At 36.2% G+C, this 18,938-nt stretch overlaps 1 protein-coding gene across 3 annotated transcripts in view; it reads right to left on the bottom strand.

The window, feature by feature from the left end:
• The window catches only part of CSRNP3 (cysteine and serine rich nuclear protein 3), a 141,156-nt gene that overhangs the window by 80,380 nt on the left and 41,838 nt on the right, over positions 1–18,938 (bottom strand). For all 3 annotated transcript variants that reach the window (XM_072612191.1, XM_072612192.1, XM_072612193.1), the window contains one exon: positions 16,663–16,833. In XM_072612191.1, the coding sequence (XP_072468292.1) occupies positions 16,663–16,833 (171 nt within the window). The remainder of the gene's footprint in view (positions 1–16,662; positions 16,834–18,938) is intronic.

Here is an 18,938-nt window from a genome sequence, read left to right as displayed (position 1 = left end):
TTTGCTGAATCATCATTCATTTCCTTCTGTTGAAGAAACAGATGGGAAAACTGGTGCAAATTTGAAAGAATTCACTTAGACCTTCTCTTTTACCAAAGCAAAAAGTAGGGGGCTAGCCCTGGAAGAAACACTAGCAATTTAAGAGGGACAAGGGCTTGTTTTTATAAGGACAGGATAAGGGAGACAAGGGAATCTTATGACCCAGGATGGGGGAGAGGAGACAAGGAATTCCATGGTCCAGATAAGGGAAAAGTTTTATGGTATCCCAAGATAAGGGGAGACTTTAAGGCTCCAGAGAAAGAGCAACTCAACCCCTAGGGAGTCTTTGTATCAAGAGACTTTAGGGCTCCTTTAGAGGATGAATCAGGGAAAGGGCAGCTTAACCTTTAAGGCACCTTTGTATCCACATCTTTTTCATGTAAGCATGGCTAAAAGGAAGCCTAAATGAAGGAATAAAATGATACAAGGAGCTAATGAGACCCCAAAGCTATGTGCACAGTATGATAACTTCTAAGACAGACAACTTAACAACAACAATAGCTAACCTTTAAATAGTGCATTAAGGCTTACAAAGTGCTTTACATATGTTCTCATTTGGTTCCCACAACCATCCTCTGAAGCAGGTATTATGGTGGTTCCTATTTCATAGCTGAGGAAACTAAGGCAGAGAGAAATTAACTGACTTGCCCAGGGTCCCGCTGTATGAGGTAGAATTTGAATTCAGATTATCCTGGCTTCAAGTTCCAAGTCTAGTGCTCTATCCACTGTGCCTATTAGCTGCCTATGATAGCTAGTGCATACATATGTATATAGAGTGTGCATGTATGCACCATAGAATTATAGCTGGAAGGGACATTGGAAGTCATCTAATCCCACATTTTAAAGGTGAGGAAACCGAGACCCGGAATATGGCCTAGTGCCTAACATCACCCAAATAGTAGTGAGCAGAGTTAGGAATTGTACCCATTTCTTTTGACTCTAAAGTCTAGTTTATTATAAAGAGAGAACTCTGGACAGCAGGCAAAAGAATTTAAAAATAAGATAAATATATGGAATATTTTTAAGAAAATAAACAAAAGTATCTCAAGATTAGTCATCTAGAGAAATGTTATAAACCCCAATCAACTGATAATTCAGTATTTCTATGAGATTAAAAAACTATTAGAGGGAGAAATAGAAACAAAAAACCTAATGAATGGAAAGTCATTTACAACACAAATTTAGAAAGATGATATCTTGGGAGCATCATTAAGTGATGACTAAGATAAGGAATATTAATCATTTACAGAGTTTAAAGGAAAGGTACTATTTAGTCACACATGGAAGCATAGATAGAAATAATGACCTGAAGTTGAAAAAAAAGAAAACTGTCTGATTATAGTGAAAATTAATAGATGACCATTTCATCCATTAATACATGTAAGTTGTATAGGGTGAAATGGTAGGATGCATGCTCTACTAATCAATAGGAAACTTTATTACGTTTGTACGGTGTGCAAAGCATTGTGCCAGAAGGAATAAACAAGGTTAGACGAGACACAGTCCTATAGTCTACAGTCAAATTGGGAGATGAGAACAAAACTGAGAGATATGAGTTGCAAAAAAAAGATTGTTATGTGAGATCAGAAATAGTCATGAAAACCTGGAAGAGGCAGGCAAGGCTTCCTAAAGAAGAGGGTTTGAGATGGACTTTAAAGGACAGAGAAGAATTCAACAAGTAAAGATCAGGAAGAAAGATTTGGGGAAGAATATTGAGAAGAGATATGAAAATACATTGTCTTTATGGGCTAGTTAAGTTGTTTAGTTTGGATGGAGAATAGAGTAAATGGAGGAAAGTAACAGAGAGAAGGCTTCAAAAGTAGAACCAGGTTGTGGAAGGCCTTGAATGGTAGAGGCAGACAATAATGAATATTCATCATGATTTTTTTAAAGCAGAGGAAGGTCATAAACAGAATTCTGTATAAGGGAGATTACTTGTGCATCACTATGAAAGACGGATGGTAGGAAAGGATAGGCAGAGGTATTAGGCAGATGTAATAGGTAAATGATTTGTAATGAGACTTTGCCTTCGGTTGGTAGTTATTGGAACAGGGAAGAGGGTATGAATGTGAAATGTCACAGACGTGGAAAAGGACCCAGAAAATGTCTGGATATGAGAGTTAAGGGAGAAGGAGAAGCCAAAGAATGATAGTGACATCGATGGAAGCAGTACACTTAGAAGAGTAGATTTATGGAGAAAGAAAAATGAGCTAAATTTTAGACACTAATGCTGCAATGGCAGGGGTTGGTTTATATGATCGTGTAATAATTTTTTCCACTCTGTTTTTTCTTATTTGCTACTCACACAATAGAAGAATGAAGAATAATAGGGTATTGGAAGAAGTTCTAGCATTCTAATTTCTAATGTCCTAGAAGAGGGTCATATTAATGGTAGATGACCTTATCTGTATTTGTATAGGGGAGATTTTCTTTCAAATTGTGATAGTGATTCTTTGTTTCCCCCTAAACCATTTGATGTCCTTGATGCCAAGAATCATATTTCTTTACTGAATTAAAAGAAATCTTACTTCACTTTGGATTTAGTATGAATTCCTAAGACCTGAAAAGGCCTTCTGTCAGACAGTCTCGTGGTACCAAGAAATCTCACCACAGACTCCACCCTGCTATGATCACCTCCATGTACTGTCCTCTTCCTCTTGCATCTAATCCTTCTCTCAAGAATGGGAAAAAATTCTTCTCAACTATAATGCTTTTTTTTCCTTTTGGCTTAGCTCAAAAGCCATTCCTTCCAATAAAACCTTCTTTGTTAAACATTATAGACAAATCTATAAAAATGTTCGGTATTCTTTCTGCCTTTATATTCACAAAGCAACTATTACAACTTATTAATACTCAGAAATCTGATAGTATTTAATTTAGTGGTACATGCTCAGAAATTCGATAAACGTTTGTTATCCACGACTCTTCATGCCTCTTATTTGTGATTATTACATATGTATAAATACGTATGTGTATGTATATAATAGATTTATATGTATATACATGACATATACACATACATATAAAACTTTTAGACTAGTCCATAATCCAACTAGTTAGCTGTCATTAACCAGTAGACTTGCAAACTAAACTTGGTCAGTCACTAGGTGTATGAACACCAAAGCCTTGCTTTTGCAACTCAAGCAACCACCAGCATGATTAATTCAGTTCTGTTGTGTCTGACTTTTTCTGACCTCATTTGGAGTTTTCTTGGCAAAGGTACTGAAGTGATTTGCCATTTCCTTCTCCAGTTCATTTTACAGCTGAGGAAATTAAGGCAAACAGAGTTAAATGACTTGTCCAGGGTCATACATCTAATGAATTTCTGAGGCCAGATTTGAATTTAAGTCCTCCTCGTTCCAGGTTCAGCATTCTATCCACTGAACCACCTACCTGCTTTGGAGTATTGTTGTGTTAAATTCAAGGTATCCAAGTTCAAACTGAGATAATCTGTGTCCTCTTTTGAACCTTAAAAGTGCCCTTCACCCCAAACCACTGCCACTCTCTCACCATGGTTTGTGGGTTACTATGTTTTTGATTACTAATGGCAGTATCCACAACTACTTATGTGTCATGTCCTCAAATCCTGAGGTGATCTTAAAGATCTTAGAGGAAAACTTTTTTAAAAATTGCCCCAGGGCAGGAAACTGCAATGATCATTGCATTCTGTGAAGCAGGAGCTTTGGTTAAAACCAGAGAAAGGTTCCAAGGCTTGATCAACTCTGAAAAATAAAGTGCAGAAATTCTCAGAGCCAATCATTGCATTTTGTAATATATGAAGGCTATTTATTAATAGAGCTTTATAATACCAATGTACTTCTTGGGTTATATATGTAAAATAACTAATAAGCATTAATTAATTTGTCCATTTCAAAACAGATCCACTTAGGCAGTTTTTTCTCTATTTTATGGATTGTTCCTTTAATGCTACTATATGCTTACAAAATGCAAAGAAATTATCTTTTTAGCTATTAGTAAATATAACCGGATATGTGAGTTAGGGTTCTTAATTCTATAAAATACAAAAGATCTCAGATCCTAGGCTTATGAATTGTTTGGGCAGATAATTTTTATGCTAATGTCAGACTCACTGAATGATATATGGGTATATTTTGAAAAAGCACTTCAGACGGGCAATGCACTGGGCCCAAAATTGTAGAGAAGGAAGAGAACAGGATAAATTGCATTTGGGAAATTGAGTAACATTTTGAATAATCCTAAACTGCTCTCAGGAACTAAACCCTTCTTTCTAACAGAACTGTTCTTCCCTGATGCCATATATCTATAAATCATCAAAAGCTACAGTTTTCAAAGAATCAAAATTGTGAATGACCCAAAGGACAATGGAGAGACATCTAATGTTTATAAGTGAGATGTAGTTGAGAGTCAACAATAGCCCCTACGGAAGAATTGCTGTAAAAGGTGCCATCTAAGAAATGTATTAGTACTAGTTGCAGCGAGAGCAAAGGAAAATAAATTGTCCAACGTGCTATACTGGAACCAGTGATTTTTTTTAAGTTGAAAGCAAAACCAGAGGTAGATCTCTTAATGGTTAGATAAATCACCTTTAAAGGATTTGCTTCTCCAGAGAACATTGGTGAGAATTGCACAGAATGAGATGTTATATATAATATTTGTCATTGCTTTTGTTTTTCTTGCCTTTTCAATGTTTGGAGGAGGAGGAGGTGAGAGGGAGAGAATTCAAAAATGAAAATTAAATTAAATTTTTAAAAGATAATTAAAAAAATTTTTTTTAATGCAGTCATGTATAAGTGGCAATTTGTGCCTTTAATGGTAATCCTGCTCAATCCCTCTTAATTCTAGTAACTTCCCTGTGTTTATTATTTCCAATTTACACTATGTACAGTTTATTTGTGCAATGTTGTTTGCGTGTTGTCTCCCCCATTAGACTAGGAGCTCTTTGATAATGAGACTTTCTTTTACTTTTCTTTCCATCCCCAGTACTTTGTACATTGCCTAGCACATAGTAGGAGCTTAATAAACATTTATTGACTGAATGACAGAGCCAAAGAAAGAGAAGGAGCTGGATTTAGGGAAGTAAGTTATTCCATGTGGATTGTAGACTTGGAAAGAAATCTAAATTCTGAGACAGTCTGTTCCTTGATTTATCATTCTCCAGGAAAGAAAAACAGCTTCTTTTTGCCATGGCAATGCTTGCTGTAGATGTTTCTTCCTAGTTGCTCCAGTTATTCACTGCCCAGCGTTTCCATGACTGCTTGACCCCTCCAGGAAATTGGCAGCAAACACCAAATGGCAGAATTCCATAGAGCTAGCCCAGCCCTGGGAATCAAAGTGCTTGGATTCCTAAGCCTCATTTACTTACAACAACATGGCCATGTCACTCGGTTTATGGTGCCCAATTTTCCCCAGGTATTAAGTGGGCAGCTCTGAGCCATATGGCAGGGAATTCCAGGCCTGGGCCATAGAACTGTCTTCTGTTCAGGTTACCTACTGGTAAGTGGTACTCATTCCCTTCCAGTCCTAGAGACACTAGCTCCATCTACCTTGCAATTTCCTGACTCTTGGAAGTTAGACAGAGGAGTAATTTGTGCTGCTGCTACTAGCAAATTTTAGGATGATCTCTGCAGTTCTGTGCCCCAGGCAAAGCTTTCAGCTTAAATTCTACCTTTCTCATTGACCCCTTTTCCAAAATGAGATTAGAATTGAAGAAATAATGAAAAATAAGTAAACTTCTGGGATTAGCTTCATCATAAATTTGACCGAAAAGCACATATTTAGATAATTTAGGAACAAGAGTAGTTACAGAGAAGGGAGTATTAGGTAGAATAAAGGGAAAAACACAAAAATAAAAACTAGAAGTTATTTATATGTCTAATAATAAGAGCTGGTAAATAAATCCTGGCATATGAATGTTACGGGGAGCTAGGCGGTACAGTGGATATAACACCAGTCCTGGAATCAGGAGGAGCTGAGTTCAAATCCAGTCACAGATACTAGCTGTGTGACCCTAGGACAAGTCACTTAAACCTGTTTGCCTCAGTTTCCTCGTCTATAAAATGAGCTGAAGAAGGAAATGGCAAACCGCTCCAGTATCTTTGCCAAGAAAAACTCAAATGGGGTCACAGAGAGTTGGACACAACTGAAATGACTGAACAAATGCTAATGTAAAATAATAACATATAGGCAAGAATAAGGATTACCAAGAAAAACAGAAAGTTAAAAAAAGTAGTAGAGCGTAATGTCTATTCATACTGTCTATAACTATTAATGGAAAGATTTAATTTGAAATGAATAGACAAACAAAAATATCTTGTTAGACACTTGAAGTGACTATAAAGTTACAACACATTAGGTGTGAAAATTTATTTATTTAAATGCAAATATTTGTAAAGAAGATTTAATTGCTCATAATGATCTTTAATATCTTTTAAAAATGTACTACAGATAGCATCTTGCTTGGGAAAAGGCAAACTATGGTTTTCTCATTAAAATAATTTGGTTTTAAAATTTACATCATTTTCAAGTATAAATCATATTTTGGTTAGTTAAAAAAGGTGGCAATGAAATTATGATAAAGACGGTAAGAGCAAGATAGGAATCTGGATAGTCATTATGGTCTCGTTTTCTAGATAAGGAAAATGAGTCCCAGAGAAAGCAGTAGGACACGCTCACGGTCACAGATAATTGGAAGAGCTGGGGTTAGAACCCATCTCATGATTTCACCAAATGTTTGTTCTCCTGTACTCTGCTGCCCTTAAGATAGTAAGGAAGATGTTACATTCAACAAAAAAAGGTATTAAAATGCCTGCTATGTGCAAAGAACTGGGGGTGGAGTGGAGAGTAAGCATGTACTAGAAAGACAGATGGTGAGAAGATATCCTGAATGGAGAGTGAAGTATGACTGGAGCTGGCCTAGATAGAGTGAGCCAGGAGAGAGTCACTTAACACCCAGGACCCACTGGCTTTTTTCTAGACTCCCAGCAGCTCATCACCCTTATATAATGACTATATTACCATAACAAGTTACACTTAATTAGATCACATTTTATCTTACATTTCTGTCTCTGGATAGGATTTAGGAGATACCTTAGTCCTTTAAAAATACTTAATCACGAGCTGGTTTATAATGTACTTATTTGAGTATGTATTTTAATTGCCATATTTGCATTGTACACTTACTTAATATATGACTAGGTATGGATGACCATGTTGCACTTTGTATACATCACAACAGGTAATGTCTACTAGTTTTTAATAGTCATTTATAATTTAGAAACATTCTCTAACTTTATGGTGGTTTTTAAAGTTATATTACTTTTTTCTCTACCTTGTATTACCCCAGGAAAAAAGTATGTATAATTGAATCTCTTTGTAACACTAGCTTTAGAGAATAGGAGAGAAACTAATCCAATAAATTGTTACATCCAATTTTACTATAAATAGATATGCTTCTTCTGAGGATGCTGTTTACTCACATTCATGTAAGTTCATCTAATATTTTAATAAGGTTATCTTGTTCATTACAGTCCCTTTTATACAACTTGATGACTTGTCACTGGGTAAATGGATGCTCTGAAGCTATCTATCCGTTTTATATTGAATTTATGAGAAAGTATAGTTGGAAATCCAAGTTACTTTCACAATCCTTTAATTCAGCTAATAAAATCAAATAGTGATATTTTTTTGTCATGGCCTAATAATAAGAGTGTTCATGTCGGGGAGTGAAAAGAGCACAAGACTGAAAGGACCCAGATCTAAGTTTCTCTGTGAGACTTTGAAAAAGTCATTTAAGGCCTCGGTGCCTCGGTTTCCTTCCACAAAATGAGGGGGTTGGACTAGATTGTATTTAAAGTCTATTTTAGTGCTAATACTGTATGCTGCTAGGATTCTGGCTAATCATTAGGCAGTGGGCCCAACATCAATTTAATACATTCTTCTCCTTAGAGGCCTAACTGTTGAATTTCCTGGAATTTTTTGCTAGAGGGGAATTTATATTCAGTAGTCTCATGCCTGGTAGTTTCTGGTTGTCTACAAAGTGTCAAACTTACCAATTTGGTGAGTCCAACTAGGTAACTGATAGATTCAGTTAAAAAATAGTAATATTTGTCATTTGTTTGAATTGGCTAAATTTGGGACTAAGTGGATCAATTACTAAAATCTGGTTGATTCATTATCCTCATATAAACTCAGTTCTTCAGTAATAAAAGTAGTAAAAATGAGGCAAGAAGACTTAGAATAAGGGATTAGATACCCTGATAAATGTGGTGGAACCAATGAAATTTGTAGGGGGGAGAATCTCTGAGAGTTTAATGCTTTTTTAAAAACTATCTTGAAAGCTGCTTTAACTGTAATGTACAGATGTTCACTCCTGCGCATATCATTATTGCAAAGAAATAGGCTGGCTAAAGAGTTCTCAAAAGAGTCACCTAATTAATGAAGGATTAAAAGGAATGATTTATGAAGAAAGTGCTAATTAGAAATAGTCCTATGATATTTGGTATTTCTGTGATTCTATATCTACCTATGCCTGATATAAACAAGATACTATATTTTAATATTAACCAATAACTATTTACTAAGCATTTGCTATGAATCATTACACTTAGCACTGGAGATAGACAAAAATAGAAGCTCCTGTCTTCAGGGAGATTATATTTCGATGGAAGAGATAATATGTACAGATATGAGTATATATGGAATATATGCCAAATGACTAGAAAGTTTTAGCAGGAGGAACCCCAGCACTTTGGGTTTGGGGGGACCAGGAAAGGCATCATGAAGAAGTCAATACTTGAGCTGAGTCTTAAAGAAATTGGGGACTCTAGGAAGTGGAGATGAGGAAACAGGACATTCTAGGTATGGGAAACAACCAGTACAAAGGCAGAGAGATGACAGATAGAAGAGCAAGTATGTGCAGAGCATCAAATTAACCAAGATTGGAGAGGTCAGCTCTGTCTAAAGGGAGGCAGTAATATGATGAATGGGGTGCTAGAATTGAAGTCAAGAGGATTTGAATTCCCAAACCCCCACACAGGCACTTATTTATTTTGTGACCCTGGGCAAGTCATTTGATCTCTCTGAGTCTCAGTTTCCCAATCTATAAAATGGAGATAATAATAGCTCCTAACTCACAGGATTATTGTAAGGATCCAATGAGATAGTATATGGAAAAGACTTTGGAAGCCTTAAATCACTACATGAACGTCAGCTATTTAGACATAATATTATAAATATTACATATTTAAACATAATGTATTGGCACTTACGTAGACAGGCAGGAGCCCTGTTATCTCAACACCTTCTCCTACAAAACCTAAATGAAATTTTTATTACTAAAAATACTCCTTAGGGTTAAGTCCTTGTCTCCGGAAGTTCTCAAATGCAGTTACTGCACTGAGGGAAAGGAAGGTTGGGACATATTAACAAAGGTTGGCTAAGGATAGAATTCTTCAAGGATGGAAGAAGGTCACCTAAACTAACTCATACTTCAAGAATAAAATTCATTTACAACTTCCCAGATAGGGATTATTCAATCTCTTCTTAAAGATTTTTAGTAGCTGGCATTCACCAATCCCCAGAAGTAATCATTCCAGTCCTGGACAGTTCAAATTATGAGTTACCAGTTATTCTCCATTAGTTAAGATAATAGTTTTAATTTTTCAATATGGTGTTCTGTAAATCCATGTCCAGTGCATTCCAACTCTCTTCTTGAAGAAACTATTGATGATATAAAAGTAGAAGCCTTCTAAGTCTACATATCATAATAAATCATTTTGTCACTTTCATTTCTCAATACTGAACTTTATTTTCCAGCATATTTTCCCTCCTAGGAGAATCTAAACCAAAGTTCAGAATCCATTTGAATACGAATTCCTGCAGAAAACTATTATGAATATTTTACTTTATGGGCTCCCTTTAAGTTTTAGGCTCCTGCTTGTATCCTCTGGATTTCCTGCATAGTGAAATAAACTATGTCCTCTATGGTTGTGCACTTGTTACCTTGAGTACTTATGGGAAAGTTTGGGCACACTCTTACCTTTATCTGAGGAAATTCTAACACAAACTATCCTGGGAAATTTAAGAATATGACTTTTTGGGGTTAGCCCCTAGAATTGATCAGGTCTGGTATGAGCCTGAAGTATTAGGAAGGTCCTGGGTCAAGTACCATATTACTCTTTTATAGGGTATTCTTCTGCTACTCAAAATAGAGCATAAGCTCCTTCAAAACAGAAGCTGTTTTCATTTTCATCTTTGTATTTCTAGTGCCCAGTTATAATACCTGGCATATAATAAGTGCTTAATAAATATTTGTTGAATTCTTAAAGTATATTCTATCTACAATGCCAACAGTATACAAATTATTGCACTTAGGTAACAACTACAATGGTATATAGGCACCTGAAAGTAGTCAATGTACAGGATTGTTCATTGTCTAGAATTCATCATATGTTGAAGAATAAAACACTGTTCTGTTGATCATTTGCCAGAACAAAAAATTATCTTTATTAAGCACACCCTTCTTTTGTGATACTATTTCTTATGTACTAGAATGCACTTAACAAAAGACCTTCTCACATAAGAATTGTTACTATTTTTGAAATGAGGAAACTAAGGTTCAAAAAAGTGACTTGTCCATGGTATCATAGCTAATAAGGATAAGAGGAGGGTTTCAGACGAATGTGTATTTTGACTTCCCAGTTCAAGTTTAAATCATAGTTTTTCACTTTTTCTTTTAAAAGACCAATATATTTAAAGTTAAATTGGTTGTCCCCGTACTTATTGGGTATTTGTCATATTAAAGGTCTCTAATAAGGCAGGGAATAACCATTTTTGCAAACTTATAATGGGCAAATGGACAAGTTATGATGAATCTCAACTTTGTTCCAAATGGTACAACATTCTCTCTACCTCCAAGTCTCATTGTTTTCCTTTCCTCCACCCATTCCACTATATTCCCAAGGAGATCTGTGTTTGGGCCATTCTGTTATTAAACTCTTTGCAATCAACAAGTCATCTTGTCTTAGATCCCTGGTATTAAACACAAAGGTACTTCTGCTGACTCTTTGGAGATTTTATTAGCCACTCACTACACTTTCTAAGGCCAGGATGGAAAAGATAATTTCGCCTCTGGTAAAGTCTCTGTCCTCCACCTAAAGTTGTTTATGGTGGTGTGGTCCCCAGCAGTTCTACACTTACAGAGGAAATGGGGCTTTCCTGGTTTTAAGATTGACTAGCAAGTTGCTTACATGCTTGATAGGGCAAAGTCCACCACTCATGACCACCACTGTGGAAGACTCTTGAGCAGACTATACAATGAATGAATACTTCAATAATCTCACACCCCAGGATCAGGTCGGAGAGAGCATCAAATATTTTTAATTGATACTGGAACCAATTTTTGAAATCAAGCAATGATTCAACAAAAGTGATAGGCAACAGATGTGTTCTTGAGAAGCTGTGGGTAAAATATTGTTTTCTAAACCAACTCCCTAACACACACACACACACACACACACACACACACACACATCTCACAGATGTTTCACCTTAACTGATCTTTAATTAGCACTGGTTTCTTTGATTTTCTCAGTCATCTCCCATTCTACCCCCTCTCCTGTCTTCTGCAATTAAAAGCTCCTTTTCTATATTAAAAAAAAACTCTCTTTGAAATGTAAATAATCACTCAGAAATTTATTTAGGGTTAATTTCATATCTACATCTGTAACTATTCCTCTCTACGCATATATGGATATATAGATGTATTTACATTTTCTTTAAGCGGGACACATACTTTCATAGATTGAAAATCACTTTTGGTGATGGAAACTTAACAGAATTATTATAATATAAAATATATAATGAAAAGGATAATTAAATGATAGTGTAACAATGAACTACAAGTGTGAGGCAGACTAAAGAAACAATGCTGTAAAACAGTGCAATAAAAACTATATTATTGAGAGATTTATCCAGACAAAAAAGACTGGAAATAAAAGGACTGTAGCTCAGCACAAAGATTTTGAGAGCTGGCATAGCCGAAGATGTAGCCATGTACAAAAAAGATCATATAAAAAACTTAGAGGAGGGCAGATGGCCAGTGTGTTTACATGAGTATGTCTCTATGGGTCAGAGATCAAGGGTAAGGTTAAGGAAAGATTTGGAAACTTGTGAAGCAAAATAATGTCTGTTCCACAAAGGCAAGAATGATTAGCACACTTATCAAGATTATGATGTCAATCTTTATTTTCCTAAATAGTAAGGATGGTGTCTGAAGACCAAACAAAAGAAAATGAGCTTAAATGAATGGCTTCCTTAAACCAAAGAAAGCTCTAACTCACCATAATGGTTATAAAACAAGTAAGAAGCTTACTGTGGAAGCTCCTTATCTGAAAATCTTCATGATGTGTAGGGACATCCAGCCATCTGTGATGACTTTGGAAAAGTCTCTTATATACTGCCAGCTGTATAATTCCAACTAAATTTTGGAACTAAATACATTAATAGTTGGATTCAGTTTATAGGTGCAATTTGGGGGTTAACTGACAATATTTTCAGGATAAAGTTTAAATCATTAACTTCTGCTTTTCATTTCTTTTTGACTAATCACTTAAGACCTCCTTCCAAGTTATTTCTACATTTCTTACTCTTTCATAGAGTTCTTTGCCTTTGCCTTTCCCTATAGGCTAAAATGTCGAGCCAAAACCAACAAGAAGAAATTTATTAAACAGAAATTTGAATTTCTATATTTTTCAAGCAATCAGCTACATAAGTACAGGGTAAGAAAGAGCTGGCTTGAAAACAACTCGTAAGAAAAAGGCTTAGACTTTTTAATTGACCAAAAACTCAAGATGAACTAGAACCAGGTGGCGATAAAAATAGTCATGTAAACTTAAGCAATGTTTAGACAAAGGAGAGTCTCAAATTCAAGGGAGGTAACAGTCCACTACGTTCTGCACTGATCAGACCACATCTAGAGAGTTATGTTTTGGCTCTGAATACCACATTTTAAAGACATCAACAAACATGAGCGTCTAGAAATGATAATAGGTGCCATTCATAGAGGGCTTATATATATTATTTCATTTAATCCTAACAAAAGTGTGTAAGGTAGCCAGTTCACAAATATTTGTTAAGTGCTTGTTATTTGCCCAGCAGTATACTAAGCACTAAAACTAGAAAGAGAGTTAAAAGCAGTCCCTGCCCTCAAGGAGCTCACTTTCTATTAAGGGAAAAGGACATATAAAGATCTAAGTACTTACAAGATATGTTTAGAATTGAGAGTGAGCCATACATATGTTTGGATATGGCTAATGCAGGGATCTGTTTTGCTTGTGTAGAGGAGTTGCTTGTGGGTTTTTTTTGTTTGTTTTTTACTTTCTCAATGACGGAAAGGGGGAGGTGGAAGGGAGGGAATTCAGAACTGAAAATAAATTAAAACTGAATTAACCAAAAAGGAGTAGATGAAGGGTAACCTTGGAGGAGAAGGCACTAGCAGCTGGAGGGATCCAAAAAGGCCTCCTGAAAAAGATGGCATGTCAACTGAGACTTGAAGGAAGCTGGAGAGTCTGAGAGGTGGAGGGGAGAAGAGAATTTCAGGCACAGGAAACAGCCAATGTGAAAGAAGAGACCAAAGACGGAGTGAGATATAACAAAGTGATGGCGTGAGAGGTAACAAAGATGTGTGAGCTATAACAAATAGGCCAGTAGGGTTGAACCTTAAGAGTTCATGGAAGGAAATAAAAGTATGAGAAGACCTGAAAGGAAAAAAAGAAGCCTGAATTTTTAATGCCAGACACAAGATTTTTATCCTATAAGGAGCCACTGGAATTTACTAAGTAGAAGAGTAACATCATTGAAACTTAGCACTTTAAAAAAATTACTTGAGCATTTCAGTGGAGGATAGACTGGAGCAGGGGGAGAGTTGAAGCAGACAGACCAACTTGAAGCTTGTTTCAGAAGTCTAGGCCAGAGATGATGAGAGCACTCAGGGAGAGTTTCCTCACTTGGGAGTTTGTGTATGATTGTTTTATGGGCCTGAAATCACAGATCCAGCCCCGATCTGTACACAGCTCTTTCTTAAGTGACTTCTAACGTCCAGTTTATACTCACAAACAACATAGCATAATTTGACTTAACCTTATTTAAAATATGGCTCGACAGATAGATTATTCTTTTTTTTTTTTAAAGAAGTCTTTTGAATTTTATTTAGCCATTCTTGTATATTTACAATCAGGTATTTTTTTTTCAGACATTAACTTTGTAATAACAATTTGTGGGCAACCCAGCAAGGACTTCATGAAAATATATAACCCAGCTTTTGTCATGACATATTTCATAACAGATTTTAACTGTACACATTCCAAATAATAATATTGTTTTACAGACAGAATAAAGTTTCTCTGCCTCAATTTGGAGGTCAGGGGTAAGAATAAAAAGTAGTTCTCCAATTAATAAGAATAGGAACAAAAACTGACTTTTACAGAGTGCTTTGAGAGGCAGAATGGTCTTAAAATTATAAAGATCTGGGTTCAAGTGTTCATATCTGATGTACACTGGATATGTGACCCCAAGAAAGTCACTTAAGCTCTGAATAATCCATGAAACTCTCTAAGATTCTAAGTTGTAAAGCTGGTGATGGACTGCATTGCTAAAAAGGGAGTTTCCTCCCTGAAAGTTCCCTACACAAATGAAATCATAAATTTAGCCCAATAACTAAATACTGGGTGTCCCAAAGGTCTTGGCTTAAAACTGCACCATGACCTTCGGGATATCAGAGTGCTTAGCACTTAGTAGGTGCTTAATATTTAGTTATTGACAGAATGTATAAGACTTCAAAGTTTGAAAAGTTTTTATATATTCATTTGAGTTTCAGCCCTCTCTGTGGATATTTCTGGTATTATTATACCCATTTTATGGATTAAGAAACTAAGGTAGAGAAAGTTTAGTGATTTATCCATTGTCACACAGCCAATATGAGTCAAAATCAGATTTTTAACTCCCATCCTATCACTTTATCCATTAAACTACATTACCTCTATTTTATTTTAGATATTTCCTCTTTCATTTTATCCTTAGGTTTTTACTTCTTACCATATTTTTAAGTAGCTTGGTTGGTTCTGAGTCTAAGACTTTTTGCCTGCCACACACACACACACACACACACACACACACACACACACACAATATATGCCAGAATATGGAAGAAAGGATTGAGAGGGACCCTGAGGCTGAAAAGGACTCTCTACCTGATTTTTTTCTGTTAGGTACCCCTCTTCACCTCCATTCAATTACATGGAGGAACTGATAAAATAGGATGGCCTCAGAATGAGCTGGCCTTTGGCATTTTGTTAGAAGGGAAGCCTCTATGGGTTCTGAAGCGCAGCAAATTGACAATAAAAAGTTAAATAGGAATTACAAGGATTTACTGATTGATTCAAATAGAGGATTGGGAGAAGGATACCCTAAACCCCTATTAGCAAGAAGAAACCAAGTTCAAAAGCTAGAATCAATCTTAGCCTAAAGGTATTCTGCCTGGGCTGGGTGCTTGGCTGCCTAGGATGACTCATACATAGCCTTGACTATGGGAAGAAAAGAAAACAACCCTTGGTCTGCCCTTATCAGAGAAAAGAATTTCTAGCCACTACACTCTAATAGATAGTAAGCAGTCCAAGTTAACAGCAAATTCCCTGAAGACATGAAGCCTAGATGCTAGTAGTCAAGAGGCACTCAGCAATTAGAAGACCAGTATGAACACAAGAGCATTGCAGCACTATTAAACAGTAGCCAGCTGAGACCATCAGACACTACATGACATGCCTACATGACAGAGAATAGTTGCCAGGCTGAGACTGCGCACCATATGTTTCAAGTAGGAAACAAGGTCAGAGGGAAAGAACAGTAACATCACCAGAAGACGAGAGTTGCCCCTATATGTCCATACACATATGCTTATCCACATGTTTCCTGGTTGTATCTACTCTTCTAACTTATGGCATAAAGAGTTGTTTTTCGCTTATGAGGGAATGTTCTATTGTTAACTTTTCTTACATGGTATTTCATTAAATACTTTTGCTTTGAATTAATTGTGTCCTCTGGCTGACTATTAAAAATAAATACATTAATGGGGGCTCATGCACTACACTTTTGAGTGAATATAGGCCCTGAAGTACCCTAAACCTGAGGTAGCTTGTTTGAGTGATGCACATATAAATGAATTTAACTTCTTGACCCTTTTATGAAGGATGTAAAAAATGTGCAATTACTTTAAATGAGGGAATTGGATTAATTAAAAGTCTTTCCTTTCACTTGAAAAGTTTTATAGTTCTATGACTTTTTGAACCCAGTATTTCCAACAAATCTACCTTCTCCCAACTAAGGCCACTGGGACTCAGCAATGAGCTTTTTCCCTTCCCCATATCTTTTTTAAAAAATTGAACCAGTTACTTAATACAGTCATGTTACAGGAATTAATGATATTACTGCCTAAAAATACTTCACTTTAGTCAATAGCTCTGTGGGTCTTTGTAGACCCATTAATTTTTTCCCCCAATAAACATGTAGGTTAAAAATGTCTTATCCAACACAATTTTTTTAACACTGCAGAACAAAACAACTGGCACCAGATGTGATTTCAGTACTCACGGGTAAAATGATTAGAAGTGGATGGATTGACACTGTCCCCACTGTCTGCACTTTCACTACTAGAAACTTCATCATCTGATTCCCGCACGGAGGAACAGGGTGAGGAGCCATCGACTTCTTCAAACTTCCTCTTTAAAATTCCACTCATCGCTGCAGCGCTGTCACATGTACCTGTAACAGGGACAGGAGCAATGAAGCATTGAAACATTTGACCACTGACTGTGCAGCCAAGGTCTCTGAAGGCATTTTTATTTGGTTTTTTTAAACATGATCTGGGCTACATCTTCTCCTGTGGAATGATCTCTAGTCAGAACTTTTCCAATCCCATTATCAGCTTAAAAACTATTTAAAATGTGATTATTTGATCATTTGAATTAAAAAATGCATTAATTATTGAATATCATGTAATTTAATGTCTTTAATCTCTTATCCTTAGGGGGGAAGAAAAGAAAATCAACAGACACTCATGGAATTTTGAGAAACCATATACAAGTATATATGAATGAATAAATGAAAAGCATTTATTTAGGTCTTTGTGTATACAGTTACCCCTTCCCTGTCATGGGGGTTAGGGGCATAGTACATCCACTATCTGGAAAATCCACATAAAAATTTTTGGCCCTCCTTTCATACCAGAGAAGTCTGATTTTTTTCTTTTTTTTTTAATGGGGTATTTACAGTACCTTATTGTAAAATTTGGGTTAAGCATTTGGTCATAGGCTCTGTGTTGTCTGCTGGCTTTCACACGGTTATCTGTGGCCTCTACACATCTACCCCAAAAAATCTAATTTAATTTCTTATGTCAACCTACTGTATATTGAAACCATGACAGAGAAAGTTGCAATGTGGAAAGGATAACTGTATGTCATCTCTCTCTCTCTCTCTCTCTATCTATCTATCTAACTATATATTCTAAGAGGTGCGTGCTAAACACTAAGAATACAAATTAAAAAAAGAAAATATCCTTGCTCTCAAAAGACTTACTTTTTAAGAGGTGGAACACATGTAGGGAGTGGTGTCAAGGGAGAAATGTTTTGATATAGGAAAGTACAGGGATGGTTAGTGGAGGCACAGGGCAGTCAGTTGTCATGCCGCTTCCAGTGGTGTTGGCAGTATTGATTTGATTATGGTTCACAGAAGGAGGCATGGAAAATTGGGGCCGGGGAAGGGAAGGTTCACCTATAGCAACAGAACTACTTCCAAGATCCCTGTGTTGGAAATATGAGGTACAGGTGCAGCTGGTTAGATATGACTTCATGCTCATGTACTCTCCCACAACACAGGACCAACATGGACCCCAAGGCATAAGTTCCAAAGCTGAATGGGTTAAGTCTCTCAGATCATGCTGTTTGGAGGCTTGCTGGTCTAGGAGAGTGGTGTCAAACTCAAATAGAAATGGGGGCCGCTAAATCATAATAAGGATTCTTGTAGGCCACATGTTGACTTAGAAAACCACATATTAATATTATCTATGTTTTATTGATTTTTAGTTTGTTAATATTTTCCAATTTCATTTTAATCTAATTTGGACTGCACTCAGGAGTGTTGTGGGCCAAATGCTGCCTGTGGAATACCTGTTCAGTCCCTGTGATCTAGAGAGTACAGTGGGAAGTTGGATTGCCAGAAAAGAATAAGAAGTGTATTTAGGTGTCTTGGTATATCTGATCATAACCCATTAAATACCAATACAAATATATTTTTAGCAAGGCCTTCCAAAAGGAATACACACAAAACTAGTCTAAATTTTGGCAGCTGAAATACAATCACACAACAGATGGTTTTATTCTTGCAGCTTCTGAATAGTTTCTTATTTGCATTTATCCTTATTTTTTCGGCTTGTTGAGATTTGGCTTAATGTGGAAGAATTTTTTTTCCAGTCTTTTCAGTTTTGCCTGCTTATAAACTGGACCAGGACGAATAAAGTGCACATACAGATTACCTTCAAAACCCAACTTTTATGGCAACCTGACACAAAACTTAGGAAGAAATACTGATCTTTAAACAACAAACATGTAAAGAAGAGAATGCAAGGAAGCATGTAAAGTCTTGGTGATGGTGGTGCAGTCATGTTTGGAGCCAATAAACCTGGGTTCAAATTCTGGTTTGGAGACTTATTACGACTTGTGTTAGTTTGCCTTGACTTCATCTATAAAATTGTGATGTTAGGCTAATTGATTTCTAAGTCCCTTCCAGCTCTAAGTCATTTGGTATTAAGATAAAGGGTTTTTCTTTTAAATGCTATCAGTGGCATTGATTGAAAAACAGCTAACAAATCG

The sequence above is a fragment of the Notamacropus eugenii genome, chromosome 5 (assembly GCF_028372415.1).
Source record: "Notamacropus eugenii isolate mMacEug1 chromosome 5, mMacEug1.pri_v2, whole genome shotgun sequence".
In the NCBI taxonomy this organism is placed as follows: domain Eukaryota; kingdom Metazoa; phylum Chordata; class Mammalia; order Diprotodontia; family Macropodidae; genus Notamacropus; species Notamacropus eugenii.
The sequence above is the reverse complement of the archived record's forward strand: the minus strand, read 5'-3'. Positions and strand labels throughout refer to the sequence as shown.